This window comes from Panulirus ornatus, chromosome 10 (genome assembly GCF_036320965.1).
Source record: "Panulirus ornatus isolate Po-2019 chromosome 10, ASM3632096v1, whole genome shotgun sequence".
In the NCBI taxonomy this organism is placed as follows: domain Eukaryota; kingdom Metazoa; phylum Arthropoda; class Malacostraca; order Decapoda; family Palinuridae; genus Panulirus; species Panulirus ornatus.
The window spans coordinates 4652169-4674681 of record NC_092233.1 but is presented as its reverse complement, the minus strand read 5'-3'; the positions used below and the strand labels follow the sequence as shown (position 1 = coordinate 4674681).

The window sequence follows — 22513 nt, the reverse complement described above, 5'->3', positions numbered from 1 at the left end:
TGTCCTTTCTGGGCTCTTGGTGCTCCTATAAGGGAGCAAGAACTTAAAGCTTAACGCATTAGGAATATAAAAGAAACTAGAAGATTACAGGAAAACTGCCAGTAAGCTGTATATGTGACTCGGAATTGTAAACAATACTAGTCTTATATTTGGCACCAAGAATTTCTCGAGTCTATTTTTAGACGTATTATGGTGTTACATTCTACTGGTCGTACTGGTAAATCATTCTGTGTGTTGAGGTTCTTGTTGATGAAAAAGTACTTCTCATTCAATGTAACTCATTTACCTACAGGTTTGTATCCATAACTGTAAGTGAAATCAGACTGATCTAGCCTAAATAGCTGAGTAGTAGGTCAAGACAGTCTTAGCTTGTCGATGGGATGGTGCAGGGGTTCGATACATGTCTAAGGGTCGACAGGGGTATCGATAAAATTGTGGGAGTCAAAGAACAAAAATTTTGTTTAATCAATTGTAAATGAAATACAGAAAAGGCAGAGCAAATGGAAAACTATGACCCAATGATTATCATTGTTTTCCACTATCTAGTTTTGTTCTTCATTTGTTCAATTTCACACACACACACATATATATATATATATATATATATATATATATATATATATATATATATATATATATATATATATATATATATATATATAGTAAGAGGTCACAGTGATCTGTGTGATCTGGTATATGAAAAGTAAAAGTATCCTAGATCTTTCATTTATAAATCCCTTAAGTTGGCCAAGAAGTCATTATATAAATTTAAACCCAAACCTCCCTTTGATACCAATAATCTTTTAGTTCTCCGTTCGAGTGATAATTTTTCATCACTTCACAGGTTGCTTAAATCCTTTAATGTAAATGTAGCTTTCAGTAATAACAATACTACAAATGATATGTTAATAAAAAAGAAGTTCATCAGAAAATTCTGCGGGCTGTGTCTACACAATATCTTGTAAAAATTGATTTGTTTTATGTTGGGCAGATTAGTAAGGATCTTTATGTTAATTCAAGCAACATAAATATAGTAGAAGAACAGGACAAGAATCAAATGCTTTGTTTAATCATGGTGAATATCATATACATTGTACTGACTGGAGATTTGCCAATTCAGTTATCATCTGTACCTTCTTCACCACGAGAAATACCATTGAATCTTTTATTGATAACAAAGAATTATGACATTGATGTTAGTGTAGGTTTACATGAATTGATAGTATTATTGTAGGCAAGATTTGCAGACAGTCCCCTTTCTTGTCGACATATTAAACCAGAACACCACCATCTGGTACCGCTTTTTTGCCAATGGCGTCTTAGCTACGGCTCTTCCTTGCATATCAACTGACTGTTCTACGTTTTCTATCTCATTCGTGTATCTCCCCTGACGATGTGACCATCACACGAAAGTGCACTTGGGAACTTTGATTATCGTGTTTCATTTTCCTGTGTTTTTTGCACACACACACACACACACACACACACACACACATATATATATATATATATATATATATATATATATATATATATATATATATATATATATATATATATATATATATATATATATTCTACCTAGCCTGAGCCAGGTACCCATTTCATCGACAAAATCCAAAAGCTGGATGATGAATCGCTGGCTTGACTTTGGACTGACCAACGTAACCAGGATTCGAACCTACGGGCTGAACCCTTTGAGGCTCATGAATGAGTCACGGTCAGGAACGCTAACCGCTACACCACTGAGGACCATATATATAAGATATACGTATATATAAGTATATGGACCCTGTTTGGGGTGTCGTAAGCCAGAGAAGCCCCATCTATCGTAGGTTCTACGAGGGTTGGGGTGAGGCAAGTCAGAGGAACCCCATTTATCATAGCTCCCACTGTCTATCGTAGGACCCCAGGCTCTGTAGTCCAAATACTGATCAAAAGATGAAGTGATTCGCTGTTTCCAGTGTCAAAACACTCATTGAAAAGACATATCTAGATATCAACACCCATTTCATTGTTGACAATGATGCCCCGCCACACACTGTGTCACCACTCTCCGCAGCTGATTTTGAAAGAAAGAGCAGCGCATGCGCAGTGGGCAGATCTTGAGAGCATATATAGGGTGGAAAGGCTTTCCACTCATCACTTTCTCCATGTTGGTGTTGTGGCTGTGTGCTGCGGTGGCACTGGTCGGCCGGGCCAGCCCCGCGCCCTCCTCTGGTGCAGGTGAGTCTGAGGTCGACTGTGGTAACTGCAAGATGAGGTTGTCGATTACGTAATGACGTCTCATTTACTGAATGCATGATTTACTGAGAGCGTTATTTAAACGAACACGTTATTTGCCGAAATTTAGAACAGCTTACGTTGCCTCTACAACATCTCACGGTCCCTTTACAACACCTTATGTTCCCTCTACAACAATTAAGTTCCCTCGACAACACCTTAGTCTATAACTACCATAGTCTATGCACGTTTCTCTCGTAGAGATGCCAGACGGTTCCTGAGCTAAGGTCCCTGACCGCCCACGTCAAACATACTCCACAACACTTGTAGTTGTGAACATGTAGAGCCAAGCACACCCCTACAACACTGACTCACAGGTTTCTCTGCAGCTACAAGCTTCTGTATACGTTTCATTCAGTCAGATCAGGTAACACTGTTTTCTCTGAACTGCTTTTCAAGTTCAGTAATTACATTTCGAGGTCAAGTTGTTGATATGAAGGTGAATCACTATCACCAAATGTGACCAAAATCCAAGACAGTCTAACAATACTGGTGAAAGTAAGTGAAATTCTCAGTCACACTCTAAGGGCCAGTGATCCCGCCAAATGGGGTCCGAATGCAAAGGGATATGTGACGTGACTCGCACACGAATGAACGAATGCATGATTCGCCTCCAGCTAAGAGGAAGATATAAGGATATACATATACAACGTGCGTCACCCAGTGTGATCAAACACAACAGCATGACTCACAATGGTGCAAAATGATGATTATTTTTGACATTCAGCGACCATCGTCTATCACTTTCAAGATATGTAAAAGATTAATCAAATAAGTCATCTAAACAAATGTGATCAAAGCTAAGCATAGATTAACAAGCTGGTGATCATACTGTAATCCTTGTGGCACTCGACACTAATACCACAAAGTGGAGATCACAGACTAGCGGTGGTGCTCCCGCCTGCCACGCACTGGTCCTGGGTTCGATCCTGGCTGTTGGAGGTTTGTATGGTTTATGGAAGTGCGCGTATATATGCAATATATATATATATATATATATATATATATATATATATATATATATATATATATATATATAAATATATATATATATATATATATATATATATATATATATATTTATATTTATATTGTAAATGATAACAGATTTGATAAAATGGGAGGCAACAGACTAAAACAAGTTATTTGGTTGCAGGCCGAACCCAGGTTGAGGCTCAGCAACCACTGAGGCAGGAGGAGGAGTTAGCAGAGGCCCTCCTGCAGGAGCTGGACGTGCAGGGGTCGCGGGAGTGTAATGCTTATCAGGCGGCTTTATGGAACTACTATACAGACATCACGGAAAAGCACCGCCAGGAAAAGGTAGGTCAGGCAGTGGGCCGAGTCACTCAGGCTCTGCTCCTCCCACAACACCTGTTATTACTACGTCATTACTACGTCATTGCCACGTCATATTTGTAGATCAGTGTACATCTCGTGTCTACTGGACGGTGACCCATTTGAATATGTATATCTGTGTCTACCTAATGCTGTATATTGGTTATACATCAAGTTTCTTCTCCCATGAACACGTTTGGTGACATTCATCATGACTTGTGTTGCCCTGATGCAGGCGGCAGCTGAGTCCAGGCATGCGGCCTGGAAGAAGGAGGCCTGGGAGAGGGTGCAGGGGTGGAACGGCAGGTGGCAGAACCTAACTGACCCGTCCCTCAAGAGGCAGTTCAAGTTTTTGTCTGTCCTGGGCACCGCCGCCCTGCCCACGGACGACTTTAAGGAGGTAAGGCAGCCGTGTATGGCCCATTCAGTGTAATTAGTGGAGTATATGACGGAGGGGGGGAGGGTTACACTCTGGTCATCAAGGTCATCATGACGTTTCATCCAACAGTACAACGCCCTGGAGACGAACATGACGACTGTGTATGGCACCACCAAGATCTGCGACTACCGGAACCCCGAGAACTGCACCCTTGCTCTCGAACCAGGTAAGTGGCGCCCCTGGGAATTCATCATGTTCCAGAGTGGTTAGAAAATAACAAGAAAATGTACATTTAGTCATATATAACAAAGCAAAGATTCTACGAAATAGAATTCTGGGTTTATCATATGAATTCTATTGTTATTATGCATTCGTTGATTAGGATATTACACGCGTATTGCTTTTAAATGATTCAGTATTACGTCTAGGTCTAGGACTTACTTCCCACTGGTGTGTATATAAACAGAGGGGCTGACCAGTCCGACACAGACTGGCACTCACCTGTGAGTGGATCGAGCGAAGTCACTCAGCAACCCGGGACACCAGCAGACTGCGGGATAAGTTAAGTACTTGGCCTCTTCCGCTGCCGTCCTTTGGGGAAGGCTGGGTTTACCAATGGAGCTCCAGGCACCAGTGGTTGTACCAGGTGTTTTATGAGTACAAGGAGCATACCTGGGGATCTGTGGGTGCCACGAACTGTACCACAGAACCTGTGGATGTCATAAGGTGTACCAGGGGACTACTGGTTACCTCTGGGTGCACAAAAGGACCAGTGAATAGCAGCAGGTGTACCGAAGATATCTGGATGCACCATGAGGTTTCTGGGTACCACTTGGTATACTAGGGGGACCTATAAGTACCACGGTATACAAGGGAGCCTATGAGTATCATTGGATGCACCAGGAACCTCCGGGTACCACTGGGTGTACCAGGAAACCTCTGAATACCACTGGTGTTGTAGGAACCTCGGGTCATTGGCACGCCTCAGTGTTCATAAGAATGTGTCGTCAATATGTTTTGCTTTCACTGAGGAACTGAACGAACGAGTTCTCTTATGCAAGTGAAACTGAGCGTTGCCAACTCTGGTGAAGGTCAGTAGGACAGTGACTGGCCTGCACTATGGTGTGTATCGCTTGATACCTGTTTTCTTATGTTAAGACCTTTAGGGGCTACACAGAAACCCCCTAAAGTAATTGTTTCCCGTGTCTTCGACTTCGAGTACAGTCGACTGGCAGACCCGTGCGTCCGACGAGAATTCATTTTTCGAGGAATGGCTCTGATAACATGAAGTTTGATATACAATTTTAAAAGTTTCGCTCAATGATGGTTCGAGAATTCATAGGTCAATCGTTCGAGGATTTTGGAAGATTTGCGGATCAGTTGTATGAGGCTTCATGCGGTAGTGATTCGAGGCTTCAAGGGTTCAAAGGAGTGTGGTTGTTACCCAATAGAAAGCACAGCCACAGCTGTTCTCTTTCCCTCTCCACATCTTGTTAAATAACAACATGTATCACTTCGTAACCTCAAAAACTGAACAATACCACTGTAGCGGCCTCTATAACCCTACAGAGAGAATAAAAACCAATTTTCCAGGAGGACATAACAGTTTTCGAAGGAAAGAAAATATATCTGAAGAGCTGTCGTCCCGTTCGTACGCCCCCGTGTTCACAAAGCAGTGTTGGTTGATCATGAACTTGTTGAGCGCCTCTAGTATTGGCTCCGTGCCTTCACGCCAGAGGTGGACACACACCTTCATCCCCTGCCAACCTGTTGTGGCTTACTCTTTCGTCTCTCGCGGTTTCTGACCTGTGGTCTTGTTCTGAATGGTTCATTATAACAGGTTACTAATATCTCTGAACTTTCCTCCTTCTGTACAGAGTTGACTGAAATCCTAATGAGGAGCAGAAACTACGAGGAGCTGGAACACGTCTGGAAGATGTGGCGCGACAACACAGGTCGTACCTTCAGGCAACAGTTTAAACGCTTCATCACGCTGGCCAACAAGGCCGCCATCCTCAACGGTACGTCCCTGCCCTTCCTGCTGTGGTACTGTGGAATCCAGAGTCTTTGGCTAGTCCTGTGGTTGTGGGAGGTGCTGTGGCTGCGGGTGATGCGAGCTGTGGCTGTGGGCAGTGAGTGCTGTGGCTGTGGTTACTGTGTTAATGGGATATCATATAAATCACCTGTATTGTTGTTTAAGATCAATTACTGGTTGTTTTTTGTGAGACGGACTTTCTGATTATGTTCAAAGCATATGTACTAGATTTAGGTCAATCCGCAGCCTATATTCGCACGTGTACAATTATGTATTCTCTTCTCTCTCACTCACTCTCTCTTTCAGGATTCCTCCAGTGGTGTTAGTTTACCATTGAACTGGCAAACTGACCACTTGAAAATAACTAATACATTACTGATGCAAATGACGAAAATAAGCTATAAAATTCTACGTATATTTTGAGGTTTCTTACCATCTATTCTTGAAGGATTCGACACCGTCGGCGACATGGATCTGCGCTCCTACGAGTCGCAGACAATTCGTGATGATCTGGCGAAGCTGTGGGAGCAGCTGAAGCCTCTGTACCAGCAGCTGCACGCCTACGTCAGGAGGAAGCTGAGGGAGGTACGTACCTTGAGTCTATGTGGGAGCATTTGATACCTCTGTGCCAATAGCTGCACACCTACTTCAGGAGGAAGGTGGGAAAAGATAGGTACCCCAGGCATGGGTAAAAACAGCTGATGCAGCTGTACCAACAGCTGCACGTTCGTATTCCATTCCAGCAAGAGGGGAATCGAGCGAGGGACCTCCATATTGCGTGGTTACAGACTGGAGACCCCTATCTACTAGTTGGACTGGAGGACCTCATATTGGACGGTACAGACTGTAGACTCCTGTCCACTGGTCGAACTGGGGGACCTCATGTTGGACGGTACAGACTGGAGACACCTATCTGCTGGACGGACTTGAGGACGTCATCTCGACCATCTTGGTGTCAAGTCTTGCCCTCATGATATCCGTCAGCCTGGGCCTCAGGGTGAAGCAATAGTTGAAACAGCTTCTCCTTCCTTTCTTAGTGTACTGGCAAAACTTGGGAAGCTCCACTTTGATTTGACTATACAAACAGACCACTGGTAAGTGCACATCGAGCAAATCATTCCCTTGATCACAAAGATGCGTGCCTTGAGAATGACGGTACGTCCTTTGAATACGACGGCTGGACTCCTGAGTATAGTGGAGTGACCTTTGACCTAAACTTCGAGGTGTTAGACGCATAGCACGGATTCTGGATTAATGATAATTCATCAGTTGAAAGTGATTAAAACCAACACTAAGCGCTCGACACGGCAGAACTTTGTTGACATGCTACAAGCACTTGCCACAAGCGTTTTTCTTATAATCACAGTCCCATGGATGATCCCTGCCGTTGAGCTTATCTTGACGTCTCTGTAATCTGAGTTTCCTCCTTGTTATTCCTTACCAAGAAAATGTTTATGTCTTTCTCAGGTGTACGGCGAGGGCCGAGTGAGCAAGGTAGGACCCATCCCGGCCCACCTGCTGGGCAATATGTGGGCTCAAGAATGGGGCGAGATCTACGACCTAATCACCCCCTACCCCAACAAGACCTCCGTGGACATCACCCCCGAGATGGTGAAGCTGGTAAATGATCTTGAATTAGTAATTATGAATTTACTGTTGGTGATATAGTCATGGCGTTACCGTACTCTACCCTACATGAGGTTATGCCACGAAGGAACAGTCACCTTCGGCGAAGATTACAGTCTCTTCGAGAAACTTTTCGCTCCTAAAGGACTCTATCATTGCCCTGCTGTAGAATGTAGCGCGGCCTTAAAGCTGAGGGAGCCTTGTAAAAGGGGTTCTGGGTAGACATAGGTAAAACATTACCATTAGTTACTGTGTGTCTGAAGGTAACTGCCCATAGAGGTCTTCCTCCTATTTCTGTAGGACGAAAGACATTCAGTTATTTATGATCAAAAAACCAGTTCTTGATTATGGCACCGGTGACTGAGTGGATAAAACCTCTGACTGTCGCCACAAAGGGTAGAGTTTCGATTCCCTTCTGTGTGTAAGGCATCATGTAGCACCTTCTGCCATTCCACAGTCAACCTTTCCTGGTATTTCTTCACGCAACTCTCTTTCTTAAGCTTACTTACTTACTTTCACTGCTCTCTTCTCATAGATGTTTCTTCCTATCCTTAAAGCTCTACAAATCTTCATCTTCGCCTCCACAAGAGCTTGATCAGGCATTCCACCAGCTGCCCCTCTCAGCACATTTACATCCAAAAGTCTCTCTTTTACACGTCTGTTAATTGATATGTAATCCAATAATGCCCGCTGACCATCTCTCCTACCCACATCCGTGTACTTGTGTGTGTCCCTCTTTCTACGCCAGGTATTCCCGATCACCAGCCCCATTAAGCACACAACTCCACAAACTGTTCATAATTCCTATTTATAATGCTGGATACCTCATGATTCCCAGTTGTACTCTTAATTGCCACGTCATTCACCTTCGCATTTAAATCACCCATCACTAATACCCGGTCTTTTACATCAAAACTGCTGACACACTCACTCATCTTCTTCCAAAACACTAACCTCTCAGAGACGATCTTTCTTTTCATGACCAGGTGCATAAGCAATAATAATCATCCATCCCTCGCCATCCACTTTAATCTTTACCCACATCAGTCTAGAATTCATTTTCTTACACTTTCACACACTCCCGCAACTCTTGCTTCAGGGGTAGTGCTACTCCTTCCCTAACTCTTGTCGTCTCGCCAACCCATAACTTTATTCCTAAGACATTTCCAAACCATTTTTCCCTTTACCTTTGAGCTTTGTTGTACTCAGAGCCAGAACATCCTAAGGATTGGCATTATGATAATTCAGGTGTAAGACAGGAATAGCATCATTATCATTACCACAGGGTTATACACCAAGAAAGATGTTCCAACTGGCTGACGAGTTCTTCGAGTCGTTGAACATGACGAAGGTGCCGCCGGCGTTCTGGGAACGCTCTCTCCTGAAGAAACCTGAAGGGCGTGAGTTGGTCTGTCATGCCTCCGCCTGGGACCTCTGCGATGGGCAGGACTACAGGTGAGCAGGTCTTACATACACCTCCTGTCTACCTTCTGACTGGGAAGCAGGTCTTACGAAAACCTCCTGCTGTACTCTTTGACGGTGTAGGCAGGTATTTCATACACCTTCCGTTGTACTTCCTGACGTGGGGAGCAGGTCTTCCAAACACCCCTTACTCTACTTTCTGACGGGGTAGGTGGGTTTTGCAAGCACTTGTACTCCTGAAGTACAACACCTATCATACATTCTGACGGGGATGAAAAAGTCTTCCATACACTTCCAGTTATACAACTGTTGCACTTCCTGAAGAAGTTGTGTGGTCGCCACGAGCATATGTGAGATTTTTCAAATACCTTTTTCTTGTCAGGCCTTACCCTTGCACGGAACCTGCAGACGAAGACCAGTTAGCCTAGAGTCATCAATGATTCTAGTGTCTTAATGCAGTTTGTTCTGTTACCTCAAACACGAGCGGGTTCCGTGTTTTTTCTCTTTAAATACGCCATGAACCATTCACAGTAAACAAACTATATTCAGGGAACATTTGTTATGAGCTTTGAAGTCATTAATAGTACCAAGACAGGAAATTTATCGACACTGCTGATGAGATAACTTTTGACGATTGCATCCATATCAGTCAATAGGTAATAGATGGATATCATTGACATGCCTAACACTGATTGGCTTAGAATACAACAAACAACCCTTGAATAGGACGGTATGGCCTTTAGGTATAATGACCTGGCCATTATACCCAGGGGTTGTACCGATTTGCTTGTAGAGGATTAAAATTTTGAGTAAACTCCAGGTCCTCTCGTGAGATGTTCTCTTCTGACCAGACGCTTAGCTCCTCGATGGCTGCAGTGCGTCTCTTACATTCTGAGGTTCTAGATAATACTAATCGACGGATTGGTAAGACTATACAGCCATGGGTAAGTGCTTGAACCCAGGGTCTAATGATCATTAAGGATCCCGACACTGGTCCTAGAATCGTTCCGTTTACTGGCCCAGGCATCTGGTAGTTAGTCCTTTTATAGATTCTGACATTAGGCAAAGGATCGTCTCGGGGAAGATCATTTTCAAGTTTGTTTTGTCTCTATACAGAAAGATTTCTACGTTTCCCAACATACGAACCGTAGGTTTGTTCAAAACTACACGTCGTAATATTTTTTTTCTTTCCTTTCAGGATAAGACAGTGCACCAGGGTCAATATGGTTGATCTGAACACCGTCCACCACGAGATGGGTCACGTACAATACTTCCTGCAGTATAAACATCTCCCGCTGGTGTTCCGAGACGGGGCTAACACAGGTGAGGGTGATACATGCACTAATGAAAAACTATTTGGTGATTAACATCTGCTTCATTATCATAGTGAAATTCCAACACATTACCGACGAGGGTGCTGTTGGTGTAAACCAGGGTAATGTGTAGCACATCAGGGGTGTAGATTGGTGAAGGAGGGAGGGACCACGGTAGCAGCTGCCGCCTAAGTACAGTTTTTCCTTCGTCTGTGGCAGGGTTCCACGAAGCTGTGGGAGACGTGCTGTCCCTGAGCGTATCCACACCCAAACACCTCCGCAGGATCGGTCTTCTGAAGAACCTTGAGGACGACTTCGAGGCTGAGATCAACTTCCTCTTGAAAATGGCGCTGGATAGGGTTGCCTTCCTTCCATTCGGCTACCTGATGGATTTGTGGCGATGGGACGTCTTTAGCGGCAAAATCCCTGAGGACCGCTGGAACTGTGCCTGGTGGGACCTGAGGTAAAGGAGCCGTGGGGGTGTGTTCAAATCCTATAAGTCCGTTGTGTCTTAAGCAGCTACCCAGGTGATGAGAATCGTTTACTCGAGTTCATCTGGCTTAAGTAATGGAGGTTCATGGGTCTATGGCAGCAGAAGCTAGAGTCTTGCGTATAAGCATGTTAGGGGTACAGCGTTAGATGGCTCTTGTTATTATTCTCCGCGTAACACAACTGCTCTCTCTACCGAAGGACTCAATTCCAGGTACGAGTTGCAGGGCATCAAGCCACCAGTGCAGCGATCAGAGGAGGACTTTGACCCCGGGGCCAAGCTCCACATTATTGAAGGAGTGCATTACATCAGGTGAGACAACAACACCAGCAAAAGGAATTTGATGCGCACACTGAATAATTACAAGGAGAAAAATACGGCAATGTGCATAAAGTATGTTCATAAACAAAGTATAAATAGGTTACATGTACTTTGCACTTCAGACGTATAAGTACCAAGGTATCTCGACATACTTTTACAGGTACTTCGTGGCGCGTCTGTTGCAGTTCCAGTTCTACAAGTCGTTGTGCCTGAAGGCTGGAGAGTACGACCCGCTGGACCCCACCAAACCGCTCCACAAGTGTGACATCTACCAGTCGACTGAGGCCGGCAACGCCTTCGGGTCAGTACTGACGCTATACAGTAAACTTATCCAGAAGTGGTTGTATATTCCTGCTTGACTCTTACCATGGAAGTGCTGTGGACCAAGTCCGTCATAAATGTTCGTCCTGACCAGTGAGAACCTCCACCTACAGGGACATGCTGCAGCTGGGCTCCTCCAAGCCGTGGCCGGAGGCGCTGGAGGCTCTGACGGGCGGAAGGAAGATGGACGCCTCCGTCATGAGGGAGTACTTCAGGCCCCTGGAGGAGTGGCTGACGCGAGACAACCAAAAACACGGGGAGGTCATCGGCTGGCAAACTGGTGAGTGGACCTGACTGTCCCTTGTTCTTGTAGCATCTCACGCCTTGTGTTGGTAGACTAGTGAGTGGACCTGACTTAAGATACATCTTTTACCTCCTGATTTCCTATGTACCTTAATCCAAAAAGCTACGCACGATTTCTTTCTTACTCGACATTATATTGTTTTCGTAAGCTTAAAATGTTTCCATGATTCTGTTATTCAGACCAAATTATCTTTGTGGAAAACAAAATTCCCTTAGGAGCATCCACTAAATCAGACCGATAAACTGATTTCTAAAAGGCTCTATTATTCATTGCTAGGCCTAGTCAGGGAAGACTGTAAACAAAGTCGCCAAGCGGCGGTGTCGGGAACTACTATAGTAAAGGGAACTTTCAAGATACTTCGAGAGGAGATGAAGGATAAAACTGTACTAATACTGCGATATATACATGTGTTTCCGGATGGTGAGAATTTTGGATACACGAACTTTCTAGTTAGTCAAATGCCGAATAATGATACATTATCCCAGAATAATTATGGACGATGAATGTTTCTAGAGTACCTGCTGTTTAATCTAGTTTGGTGTATAAAGACTACGTGATGGCCATGAAGCATTACCGGCTTCTTGTTATGAATCATCAGCAATACAAGGGGAAATCGTATTTGGAAGTGCTTAGCACAAGTATGAATAACATGAATAACTTTACACTCTGCATGGATAATCGTAAATAGTTTTCCATAAGTCATTATCATTTTTGGGTTCTATGGCTCCGTTTTACCCCAGCGAAAACAAGTCAGACTGCATTGATTGCACAAGCATTATGATTTCTATTGCTAAATCTATATGAATATTCTAAATTGATTTCTCAGTCCTTATATAAATGTCGATAAATGGGTAGTGTTACACTTTATGATTCATATCAACAGATGAACCATTCTGCATCCCGGGATCTGTCAAGAGAGAGACCAAAGGTGAGCTATCTGCTTCTCTTGAGTGAGTCCGCTACATCTTTTGGGTCAAGTCTGCTGCTGACATCATTCTTGCTCCTGGGTGAGTCTGCTACTGTTGCAGGGTCGAATGTGCTACTGTTTTTGTGACGCTGCAGCTGCTCTGCTACTCCGCCGTCCTGTTTTGAGGATTCCAGGACTTGGTTCCTCGCTGGACAAGACTCAAGACAAAGTTTCTAGAACAGATAAAACTTTTTGTATTTTCATAAATTGATAAATCAGTTTGAATAATCTGTCTATTTACCTCTTCATTCCATCTTACTATATCCTAATCGATGTTCGTTTTGTTATGTATTTATTTGCTTATTTACATCATAATCATACGAATTTGTTAACCGTTATCGTTTTGCAAGAAATAAAAGTTCCGAAATTACTTTTTTCTGTACTTTTGCCTCCCAGTCGATGGCCACCTGCGTAGTGGACCAGACTACCTGTCTCAGGAACTAGACTACATAGCCCAGGGTTAGTTTATCTACACAGAAGCGTAGCCTATCTTCACCTGAGGCATGGAGTACGTTCTATGAGGTCTAGACTAACTATACTGCTACATATACCACCTGCCTTAAAACCTAACCTACATAATATACCGGAGGCAAAGATAGACTACCTTCTGTAAGGACGACAGTAACTGCCTTTAAAGTAATATTACCATTTCAATGGGCTGAGATTCATATATCGTAGTTAAGACTTCCTACCGTAAGGTCTGTTGTGTCAGCCCCATGGATAGTAGGGGAAATTACCTTAAGGTTAAACTTATCTCCACCTTGCCTGATGTATCTCCCACAAGGCCAAGACAAGCTGACAGAGGCCTTGATAACCTTCTCTAAGACTGGAGTTACATGGTCATGGATATACCTATCTCCCTATGTCATCCTCTCACAATGTGGGAAGCAGGGAATACGTTGCTCAGTTTTTCAGCCATGATTATGTTCTCGATAGTCTTCACTGAGCAGAAACTTTCAACCATAATCATATTGTTCTCTGAGACATCATGAATTATTTAGCACCTTAATCCACTGTAAAGTTTCTTTTTTGAGCTGGAAAAGCTTCAGTTTCTGCTTCAATAACCAACTGACAAACTCATCATCTGCGTATTTTGTCGTAAAAAAAGAGAATCCTTTGACAAATTCGAATCTCATGCAAATATATGACTCCAAAGTGACATATTTAAAGAGGGGGAGAGAACAGCCGGGGCTGTTCATATCATTGTTTAACAATCACACTATTTCGAATCCTGAAGCCTCAAATCACTAATCTCGCAAACCCTCATACGAACGGCCCGCAAATCTTCTAGGGAAGTCTCGAACCAGTGACCCATGAATTCTCAAACCATTATTGAACGTAACCTTGAGAATGTTTTTCAAAATCTATGTTCCTACAGCCACTGCTCGGTAAGTGGATTCGCGTCAGACGCACGGGGCTTCACGGTCAACTGTAGTCGAAGTCACAGAGGACAGGAAACAATTGTTTTGGGGGGTTCCTTGTAGCCCATAAAGGTTTTAAAACAAGAAAGTAGTTTTCAAGCAATACACATGACAGTGTAGATCACTCACTGTCCTACTGACCTTCACCAGTGTTGGCAACACTCAGTTTTGCTTACGTAAGAGATCTCGTTGGTTCAGTTCCTCAGTGAAAGCAAAGCAAATTTATGATACATTCTCACGAATACTCTGAGGTGTGGCAATGACCGGAGGTTCTTGGTACACTTAGTGATACACAGAGGTTCCCTAGTAGACCCAGTGGTACCCAGTGGCACATGGTACACCAAGTGATACTCAAAGGTTCCCTGGTACATCCAATGGTTCTTGTATTCCTAATGGTACCTAGAGACCCCTTGGTGCATCCAGAGGTCCCCTGGTACACCCATTGGTAACCAGTGGTCGCCTGGTGCACCCAGTGGTAACCAGTGGCCTACTGGCACACCTAGTGACTTCCGCAGGTTCTCTGGTACAGTTCGTGACACCCCTTGCATACCTCTTGTACCCATGAGACACCTGGTACAACCACTGGTGCCTGGAGCTCCATTGGTAAACCCAGCCTTCCCCAAAGGACGGCGGCGGAAGAGGTCAAGTACTTAACTTATCCCGCAGTCTGCTGGTGTTCCGGGTTGGTGAGTGACTTCGCTCGAGCCACCCACAGGTGAGTGCCAGTCTGTGTCGGACTGGTCAGCCCCTCTGTTTATATACACACCAGTGGGAAGTAAGTCCTGGATCTAGACGTAATACCGAATCGTCTGAAAGTAATACGTGTGTAATATCCTAATCAACGAATGCATAATAACAATAGAATTCATATGATAAACCCAGAATTCTATTTCGTAGAATCTTTGCTTTGTTATATGTGACTGAATGTACATTTTCTTGTTATTTTTGAACCACTGTGGAACATGATGAGTTCTCAGGGGCGCCACTTACCTGGTTCGAGAGCAAGGGTGCAGTTCTCGGGGTTCCGGTAGTCGCAGATCTTGGCGGTGCCATACACAGTCGTCATGTTCGTCTCCAGGGCGTTGTACTGTTGGATGAAATGTCATGATGACCTTGATGACCAGAGTGTAACCCTACCCCCCTCCGTCATGTACTCCACTAATTACAGTGAATGGGCCATACACGGCTGCCTTACCTCCTTAAAGTCGTCCGTGGGCAGGGCGGCGGTGCCCAGGACAGACAAAAACTTGAACTGCCTCTTGAGGGACGGGTCAGTTAGGTTCTGCCACCTGCCGTTCCACCCCTGCACCCTCTCCCAGGCCTCCTTCTTCCAGGCCGCATGCCTGGACTCAGCTGCCGCCTGCATCAGGGCAACACAAGTCATGATGAATGTCACCAAACGTGTCCATGGGAGAAGAAACTTGATGTATAACCAATATACAGCATTAGGTAGACACAGATATACATATTCAAATGGGTCACCGTCCAGTAGACACGAGATGTACACTGATCTACAAATATGACGTGGCAATGACGTAGTAATGACGTAGTAATAACAGGTGTTGTGGGAGGAGCAGAGCCTGAATGACTTGGCCCATTGCCTGACCTACCCTCTGCTACCTGCGCTCCTCCATGGTGTGGGTATAATTGTTCCAACGAAGCCACCGTAAGGTCACTGCCCTCCTGCGACCGACCGTAGTTTTTTTTTTTTTCACTGTAAGTGACATCGGCGCGGGGTAGCCATAACGATTACCCTCAGGTAGTAAGCACGTATGAGTGAATGTGTAGAAGATACAAGTGACTCGTGAATCAAGACGTCCGTTCGAATGTTAGCCTCTCGTGACTTCATTATGACCACATTAGGTTAGCCTATCGTGACTTCATTATGGCAACAGATTAGGTTAGCCTATCGTGACTTCATTATGGCAACATATTAGGCTGACCTATGGCTATAAAATTTACGTACCATAAAACATAGGAAAGCAGGTCGCATCTTGGGTGAAACCGCAAATTATAAGTGGTTCTGAATCATGAGCAATGGTTGTGTACCCAGGAAAATGGTTAGTATAGAACCAACTCACTACACCACGTCCGTGGTGCAGCGGTTACCTTTCCTTGACCATGACGCATTAACGACCAGCTCAGGGTCGAGCGCATAGATTCGAGTTCTGGTTGTAGCAATCGGTCCACAGTCAACCCAGCTGTAAGATCGATGAAATGGGTACGTGCCTTGGTATGTATATATATATATATATATATATATATATATATATATATATATATATATATATATATATATATATATATATATATATATATGCAGCGTTAATGAGTAAAGGTAATTAGCAAGACTGATTGATTTGAGCAGATCTCCGACTCATTACCTTTAATCTGCCGGTTTAGTAATCTCTGTTGCGTGGAAATATCCATACATGACTTAGAGGTAATCAAGTTATTAACACAAATAATAATATGTTCGAAATGTTGTAGGGAAATGAAAATGATTAATTTACCAAATCTGACTTTTAGATACACTAGAATAGAGTCTGAGATGGGGTCTTAAACCAATCCAAATAAGTAAGGCGATAGCTTGAACGTTTTTACTTTTCTATTGGAAAAAAAATGATATACTGTAAATCCATCTGTAACAAAAACGATTCGAGGATCTACAGACAGCCACTGAATAATACAAAGCTAGTTACTTTGACTAAAGACTTCGAAGTTCAATAGGGGAAACTGATTCTTACAACTGGATATTTTAGACCTGATACATCTGATAACAGCAAAATGTATACATGAAGCGAATGTAGCGATAAATATTAATGAGTATTTATAGTTGGTTGGTAAGTAACGCTCACAGATACCATGTTATCATTAGGACATATTTCACTTTCCCCACATTCGTCATCACTCTCAGAACCTTCGTCTCCCTCACCCACCTCCGATTCCATGGTTCCATTCACTGCCATGCCCATTCTCAGGTATTCAAAACAGTTCATTTCCTTTAAGTTTACTCCATTCAAACTGACATCCCAACTAACCTGTTCCTCAACCCTGCTCAACCTAATAACCTTGTTTTTATTCATATTCACTCTCAACGTCCCACTTTCACACTCTCCCAGAATCAGCCACCAACTTCTGCTGCAGTTTCTCACTCGAATCCGCCACCAGTGCTGTATAATCAGCAAACAACAACTGACTCGCTTCCCAAGCACTTTCATCTCTCACAGACTGCATACTCATCCCTCTCTCCAAGACTCTTGCATTTACCTCCCTCCACCCCATCCATAAACAATTTAACAACAATGTGACATCACACACCAGTGCCGCAGACCAGCCTTCACTTGGAACCATTCACTCTCCTCTCTTCCTATTCGTACACATGCCTTACACTCTTGATCAAAAATTTTCATTGCTTCCTATAACTTTCCTCTCACACCATATATTCTTAAGACCTTCCTCAAGGCATCTCCATCAACCTCATCATATGCTTTCTCCATATCCGTAAATGCCTCATACAAATCCATCTGTTTCTTACACACATTCTTTAAAGCAAAGACCTGATCCACACATCCTCTACCACTTCTGAAATCACATTACTCCTCCCCTATCTGTTGCTCTGTACGCGCCCACACCATCTCAGTCACTGCCCTTCCATCCTTATACTTCTCTAGTTTGAACACTCGCTTTTATCCCCCTTGCCTTTATATAAGGACACTAAGCATGCATTTCATTAGTCCTCGTGAACCTCACCATGACCTATACATTGAAAATCCATACTAGCCAATCAACAACACAGTTACCCCCTATTCTGACAAATTCAGCAGCAATACCATCCACTTCAGCCGCCTTGCCACATTTTATTGTACGTAAGGCTTTCAACGCGTCCTCTCTGTTCACTAACCACTCTCCATTACTCTTTCACTTCGCATACCACCTTAACCCAAACACTCAACGTCTGCCACCGTATCATCAAACACAATCAAAATTTCTTCAAAATTCTTGCTCCATCTTCTCACTTCATCACTACCTGTTACAACTTTCGCTTTTGTCCTCTTCACCGATGTTCCCATATGTTATCTTGTTTTTCGCACATTATCAACCTCCTTCCAAAACATTTAATTTTCCTTAATATTTACTTATGCTCTTTTACCCCAACTCTCATTTACCCTCTTTTCAACCCGAACACCTTCTCGACCTCCTGACGGTTTCTTTTATACATCTTCCAATCATTTGCACTCTTTTGTAAGTACCACCCAAATACCTATCTTTTCTTTTTAATTGCAACTTTATTTCTTCATTCCACCACTCACTACCTTTTCTAATCTGCCCTACCCCCATCATTAGCATGCCACATACATCTCTCGCACATGCCGGCAATGCTTCCCTAAATGCCTCCCAATCCTCACCCACTCCCCTTGCTTCATTTACTCTCACCTTTTACTATTCTACATTTAGTTTGTCTGGTATTTCTTTACACAAGTATCTTTTCCATGCTCACTTACTCTCACCACTCTCTTCTCACCGACATTGTTTCCTCTTTTCCGAAAGCCTCTACAAATCTTCACCTTCGCCTCCACAAGTAGTGATCAAACATCCCACCAGCTGAGCCTCTTAGCACATTTACATCCAGAAGTCTTTCTTTCACACGCCTATCGATTACTATGTAATCCAATAATGCCCATTGATCGTCTCTCCTACTAATACTTACACGTATAAGTCTCTCTCATTTAACCCAGTATTCCCAGTTATCAGTGTTTGTTCAGCACACAACTCTACAAGCTCTTCACATTTTCCACTCATGATACCGAATACCCCATGCCCCCCACTTACCTTCAACTGCCACATTACTCAGCTTCGCATTCAAATCATCCATCACTAATACTCGGTCTCTTACATCAAAACTACTGACACACTCAGTCAGCTGCTCCCAAACACTTGCTTCTCGTGATATTTTTTCTCATGGCCAGGTGCATAAGCGCAAATAATCACCCCTGTTCACCATCCACTTTCATTTTACTCACATCAGTCTAGAATTAACTTCCTTAACCTAACACATACTCTAACAACTCCTAAGACATTTCCAAACCATGCTCCTCCTTTACACTTGAGCTTTGTTTCACTCAGAGCCAGAACATCCAGGTTTCTTTCCTCAAACATACTATTTATCTCTTCTCCTTTTTCCTTTCTCATCGTAGGCTTATCCACTCGCATCTAGACACTACAGCCTAAGCATTCGAAGAGGATAAGCACCCTATGCTTGGTTCCTTCTTCTGTTCCGTCTTTTAGAAACTGAAACAGAAGGGGGGTGGGGGGTTGTTTTTGTTTCCATCCCGCTCCCTCCCACTTCAATCAACTTCTACATCACACAGAGAATACGAAGGCCGGATTCTCTCTCATATGTATTTCATAGATTTATTGATTTTCTTGCTGAGTTATTCAGAAATCTATGATTTAATTCTAAACAGAGATACAACGTTATTACAGGTTTCACTACATTCAAGCTCAGGTTCTTTAAGAGCGCAAGCCAATATGTAGATTAGGAACAATGTTTTGTCAAAATTCAGGTCGACTATAACGTTGTTTATAATTTTGGACGCGATTGTCAAGTGGTTGTCTGCAAAGGTCGTATGTGGCAACTGCTGACAGATATTTGACAATTGCTTCTGACGACGTTATTCTCATTTTGTAAATCAGGTGTACAGGGTGTTAGCGCGCCATAGATACCTTTAATCTAACGAGCTTAATATCGTTATAGGCATGGCTTGCTAACGCCATGAGATCCAAACCCAATTTGAGTTATGGCGATCTGGTGTATAATAGCGGAGTTGTGAGTGAATAACGAATAACATGTGGATTGGCGGCAGGAGGAGCTCTGGCCGAGGCGGAGGACTTGGAAGAGGCAGCGAGGACCTTCCTGCAGGGGCTGAGCGATCAGGGGTCGCAGGTGTGTAGGATGAACCAGTTGGCAGCGTGGAACTACGACACGCACATTACGGAGGAGCACAAGCAGGAGAGGGTATGTGCTGGCCAGGGCCTGTGCCCAAGTTCACCAGTCGGAAGTGGTCGCCGCCGGCCAAGTCCTGGCCATCTGGCCGCATTAATAATATTCATCAGTTCTGTATAAACAGTATCTCTATACCTCTTAAGCAAGTCGATACGACTCCTTGGATTTGATGGACCTTACGGTTCAGGTCAAAGATCACGTCTTCTTGCCCAAAGGTCATGACATCTTGCTCGAGCGGTTCATAACAACAAATGGCTACTTTTTTATGCATTTTGGATCTATCCTTATAAATCTAGTGACTAATGTACTCAAACTTCATGCAATTCTCTTTCACAAGTCCTTGCTCTCCTATAGTTAGCGGCCACGCTGAAGGCCGCGGCATGGTGGAAGCAGAGATGGGAGAAAGTCTGTAAGTGGAACGGTAAATGGGAGAAGCTTAGTGATCCGTTCCTCAAGAGGCAGTTCAAGCTCATGTCCATCCTGGGTACCTCCGCCCTGTCCAAGGATGATCTCGAGGAGGTGAGGCTCTTGCGTCTCTTCTGCCATGTAATAACTGATGAATATGAGGAGAGTTGACCCTAGTAAGTTTAGCAGTGCCTGGGTGTTATTGCAACGTTCCCTTGACAGTACAATAGACTGGGGGCAGAGATGATGTCCATATACAGCACTGCTAAGATCTGCGACTTCAAGAACCCCAAGAACTGCCAACTTTCCCTCGAGCCAGGTAGGTGACGCCTCAGTCATTCGCTTCCACAAGGGTCGACAGTCGCCTTAGGAGGGTGGATAACGAAGGGAATCAAAGACCACAAGTTATACGATAACACACTAAATTCTTTGAAGGATGAAGAGATCAATCTTATTACACCATATGCTCATAACACCTTCTACAAAGCTCTCTCCAGATCCACAAATGCCACTTACAGATCCTTCACCTTCTCTACATATTTCTCACAAATTATCTAAATTAGATACCTAATCCACATATCCTCTACCTTTCCTGAAGTGAAGTGAAGTCGTTCTTCCCCAATCTAATGGTCTGTACATGCCTTTACCCTCACACTCAACACTCTCTTACACAACTTGCCTGTCAGGTACAATCAACAAACTTATACCTCTTTAATTCGAACATTCACTTTTGTCTCCCTTGCTTCCATACAAAGGTAGTTTACAGATATTCCACCAATCCTGAGGCACCTCACCCTAGCCATATGTACGGTGGAAATCATAATTACCTAACCAATAACACTGTCACCTTCTGTTGAAGGAAAAGTACCTAGCTTTATTTGAGGTATAAAGTCTGCTTACGAGTTTTATCCATTACTATTCATGAAATCAGACTAATCAAGCGAATGAAACTTGATAGATGGAAATGATCAAAAGCTTTGATATTTTTCAGTACCTGTATTAGATCACCTCTTGACCTCTTTTCTAACTTAAATAATTTAAGTCGTTTAGTTGACTCTAATACGATTTTTTTCCTCAGTCCGGTAATAATCTTGGCAGCTCGGACTCGCGTTCTCTCCACTTTTTTTTTTTTTTCTTAGCTTTAGGTCAGCAGAGATTGCTACGTCCAAGTCGTTTTTCCTCATTTACCGTTTGTAGCTAAAAAGAATTTTTGTAGGTTTCCTTTCGTTTTCACGACCGTTATGTAAAACTTTGTAATCATCGTTATCTGAATTCATTCGCCACCAATGAAAACGGTCCATCATTTGTCTATGAGTTAGTGTGAAGCTGCAGTCCAGTGCTTCCCAACCATTTCTGATCGCTAACCTAAAGACAATATTTTCCCGGCCAAGTGACCCAAAAGGCTGGTGCGCGCCACACCATATTGTTCACGCTATGTTCACACGAAGACACAACAGACATGAGATGACACTAATTACAAAAAGTGGGGAAAACAAGCGACGTACGCGAGAAATGCGTATGATTATACATATGGCCTTGAAGGCAGCATTTCCCCGCTCAAGGTCATGTATGTTCTTACGACCACATCTCTCCGTTCGCGCCCGTATATAACAATGATACGTCCTCTGAACAGGAAGAGCTCTACACCAATACGTCAAAGCTTTTGACTTGTAAGATTGCGGGCAAAAATTTAACTAATCAAGATCTCAACTCTCTCTAGTAGAGCACTGAGTCGTCGGATGTGGCACATCGACGTGGAGAGGTGAGCGTGACTAGGATTCACGCTCCCGTGGCTGACTAGGCTGTGTTTTCTATTTCCCCAAAACACACGGGTAGACTCGCTAAGAAGCTTGCCAAAATGCACAGTTGCAGCTCATTCAGGTC

General features: G+C 43.5%; 1 protein-coding gene across 1 annotated transcript in view; it reads left to right on the top strand.

Annotated features, from left to right (window-relative positions):
• Positions 1 to 22513, top strand: part of LOC139750709 (angiotensin-converting enzyme-like) — a 101002-nt gene that overhangs the window by 67831 nt on the left and 10658 nt on the right. The window contains exons 18-35 of the mRNA XM_071665383.1: positions 2122 to 2226; positions 3440 to 3603; positions 3854 to 4018; positions 4127 to 4223; positions 5875 to 6018; positions 6481 to 6617; positions 7500 to 7652; positions 8944 to 9113; positions 10279 to 10403; positions 10613 to 10856; positions 11097 to 11195; positions 11365 to 11505; positions 11639 to 11805; positions 12713 to 12757; positions 13193 to 13255; positions 14621 to 14863; positions 20085 to 20236; positions 20579 to 20743. Of these exons, the coding sequence (XP_071521484.1) occupies positions 2122 to 2226; positions 3440 to 3603; positions 3854 to 4018; positions 4127 to 4223; positions 5875 to 6018; positions 6481 to 6617; positions 7500 to 7652; positions 8944 to 9113; positions 10279 to 10403; positions 10613 to 10856; positions 11097 to 11195; positions 11365 to 11505; positions 11639 to 11805; positions 12713 to 12757; positions 13193 to 13255; positions 14621 to 14863; positions 20085 to 20236; positions 20579 to 20743 (2579 nt within the window). The remainder of the gene's footprint in view (positions 1 to 2121; positions 2227 to 3439; positions 3604 to 3853; positions 4019 to 4126; positions 4224 to 5874; positions 6019 to 6480; positions 6618 to 7499; positions 7653 to 8943; positions 9114 to 10278; positions 10404 to 10612; positions 10857 to 11096; positions 11196 to 11364; positions 11506 to 11638; positions 11806 to 12712; positions 12758 to 13192; positions 13256 to 14620; positions 14864 to 20084; positions 20237 to 20578; positions 20744 to 22513) is intronic.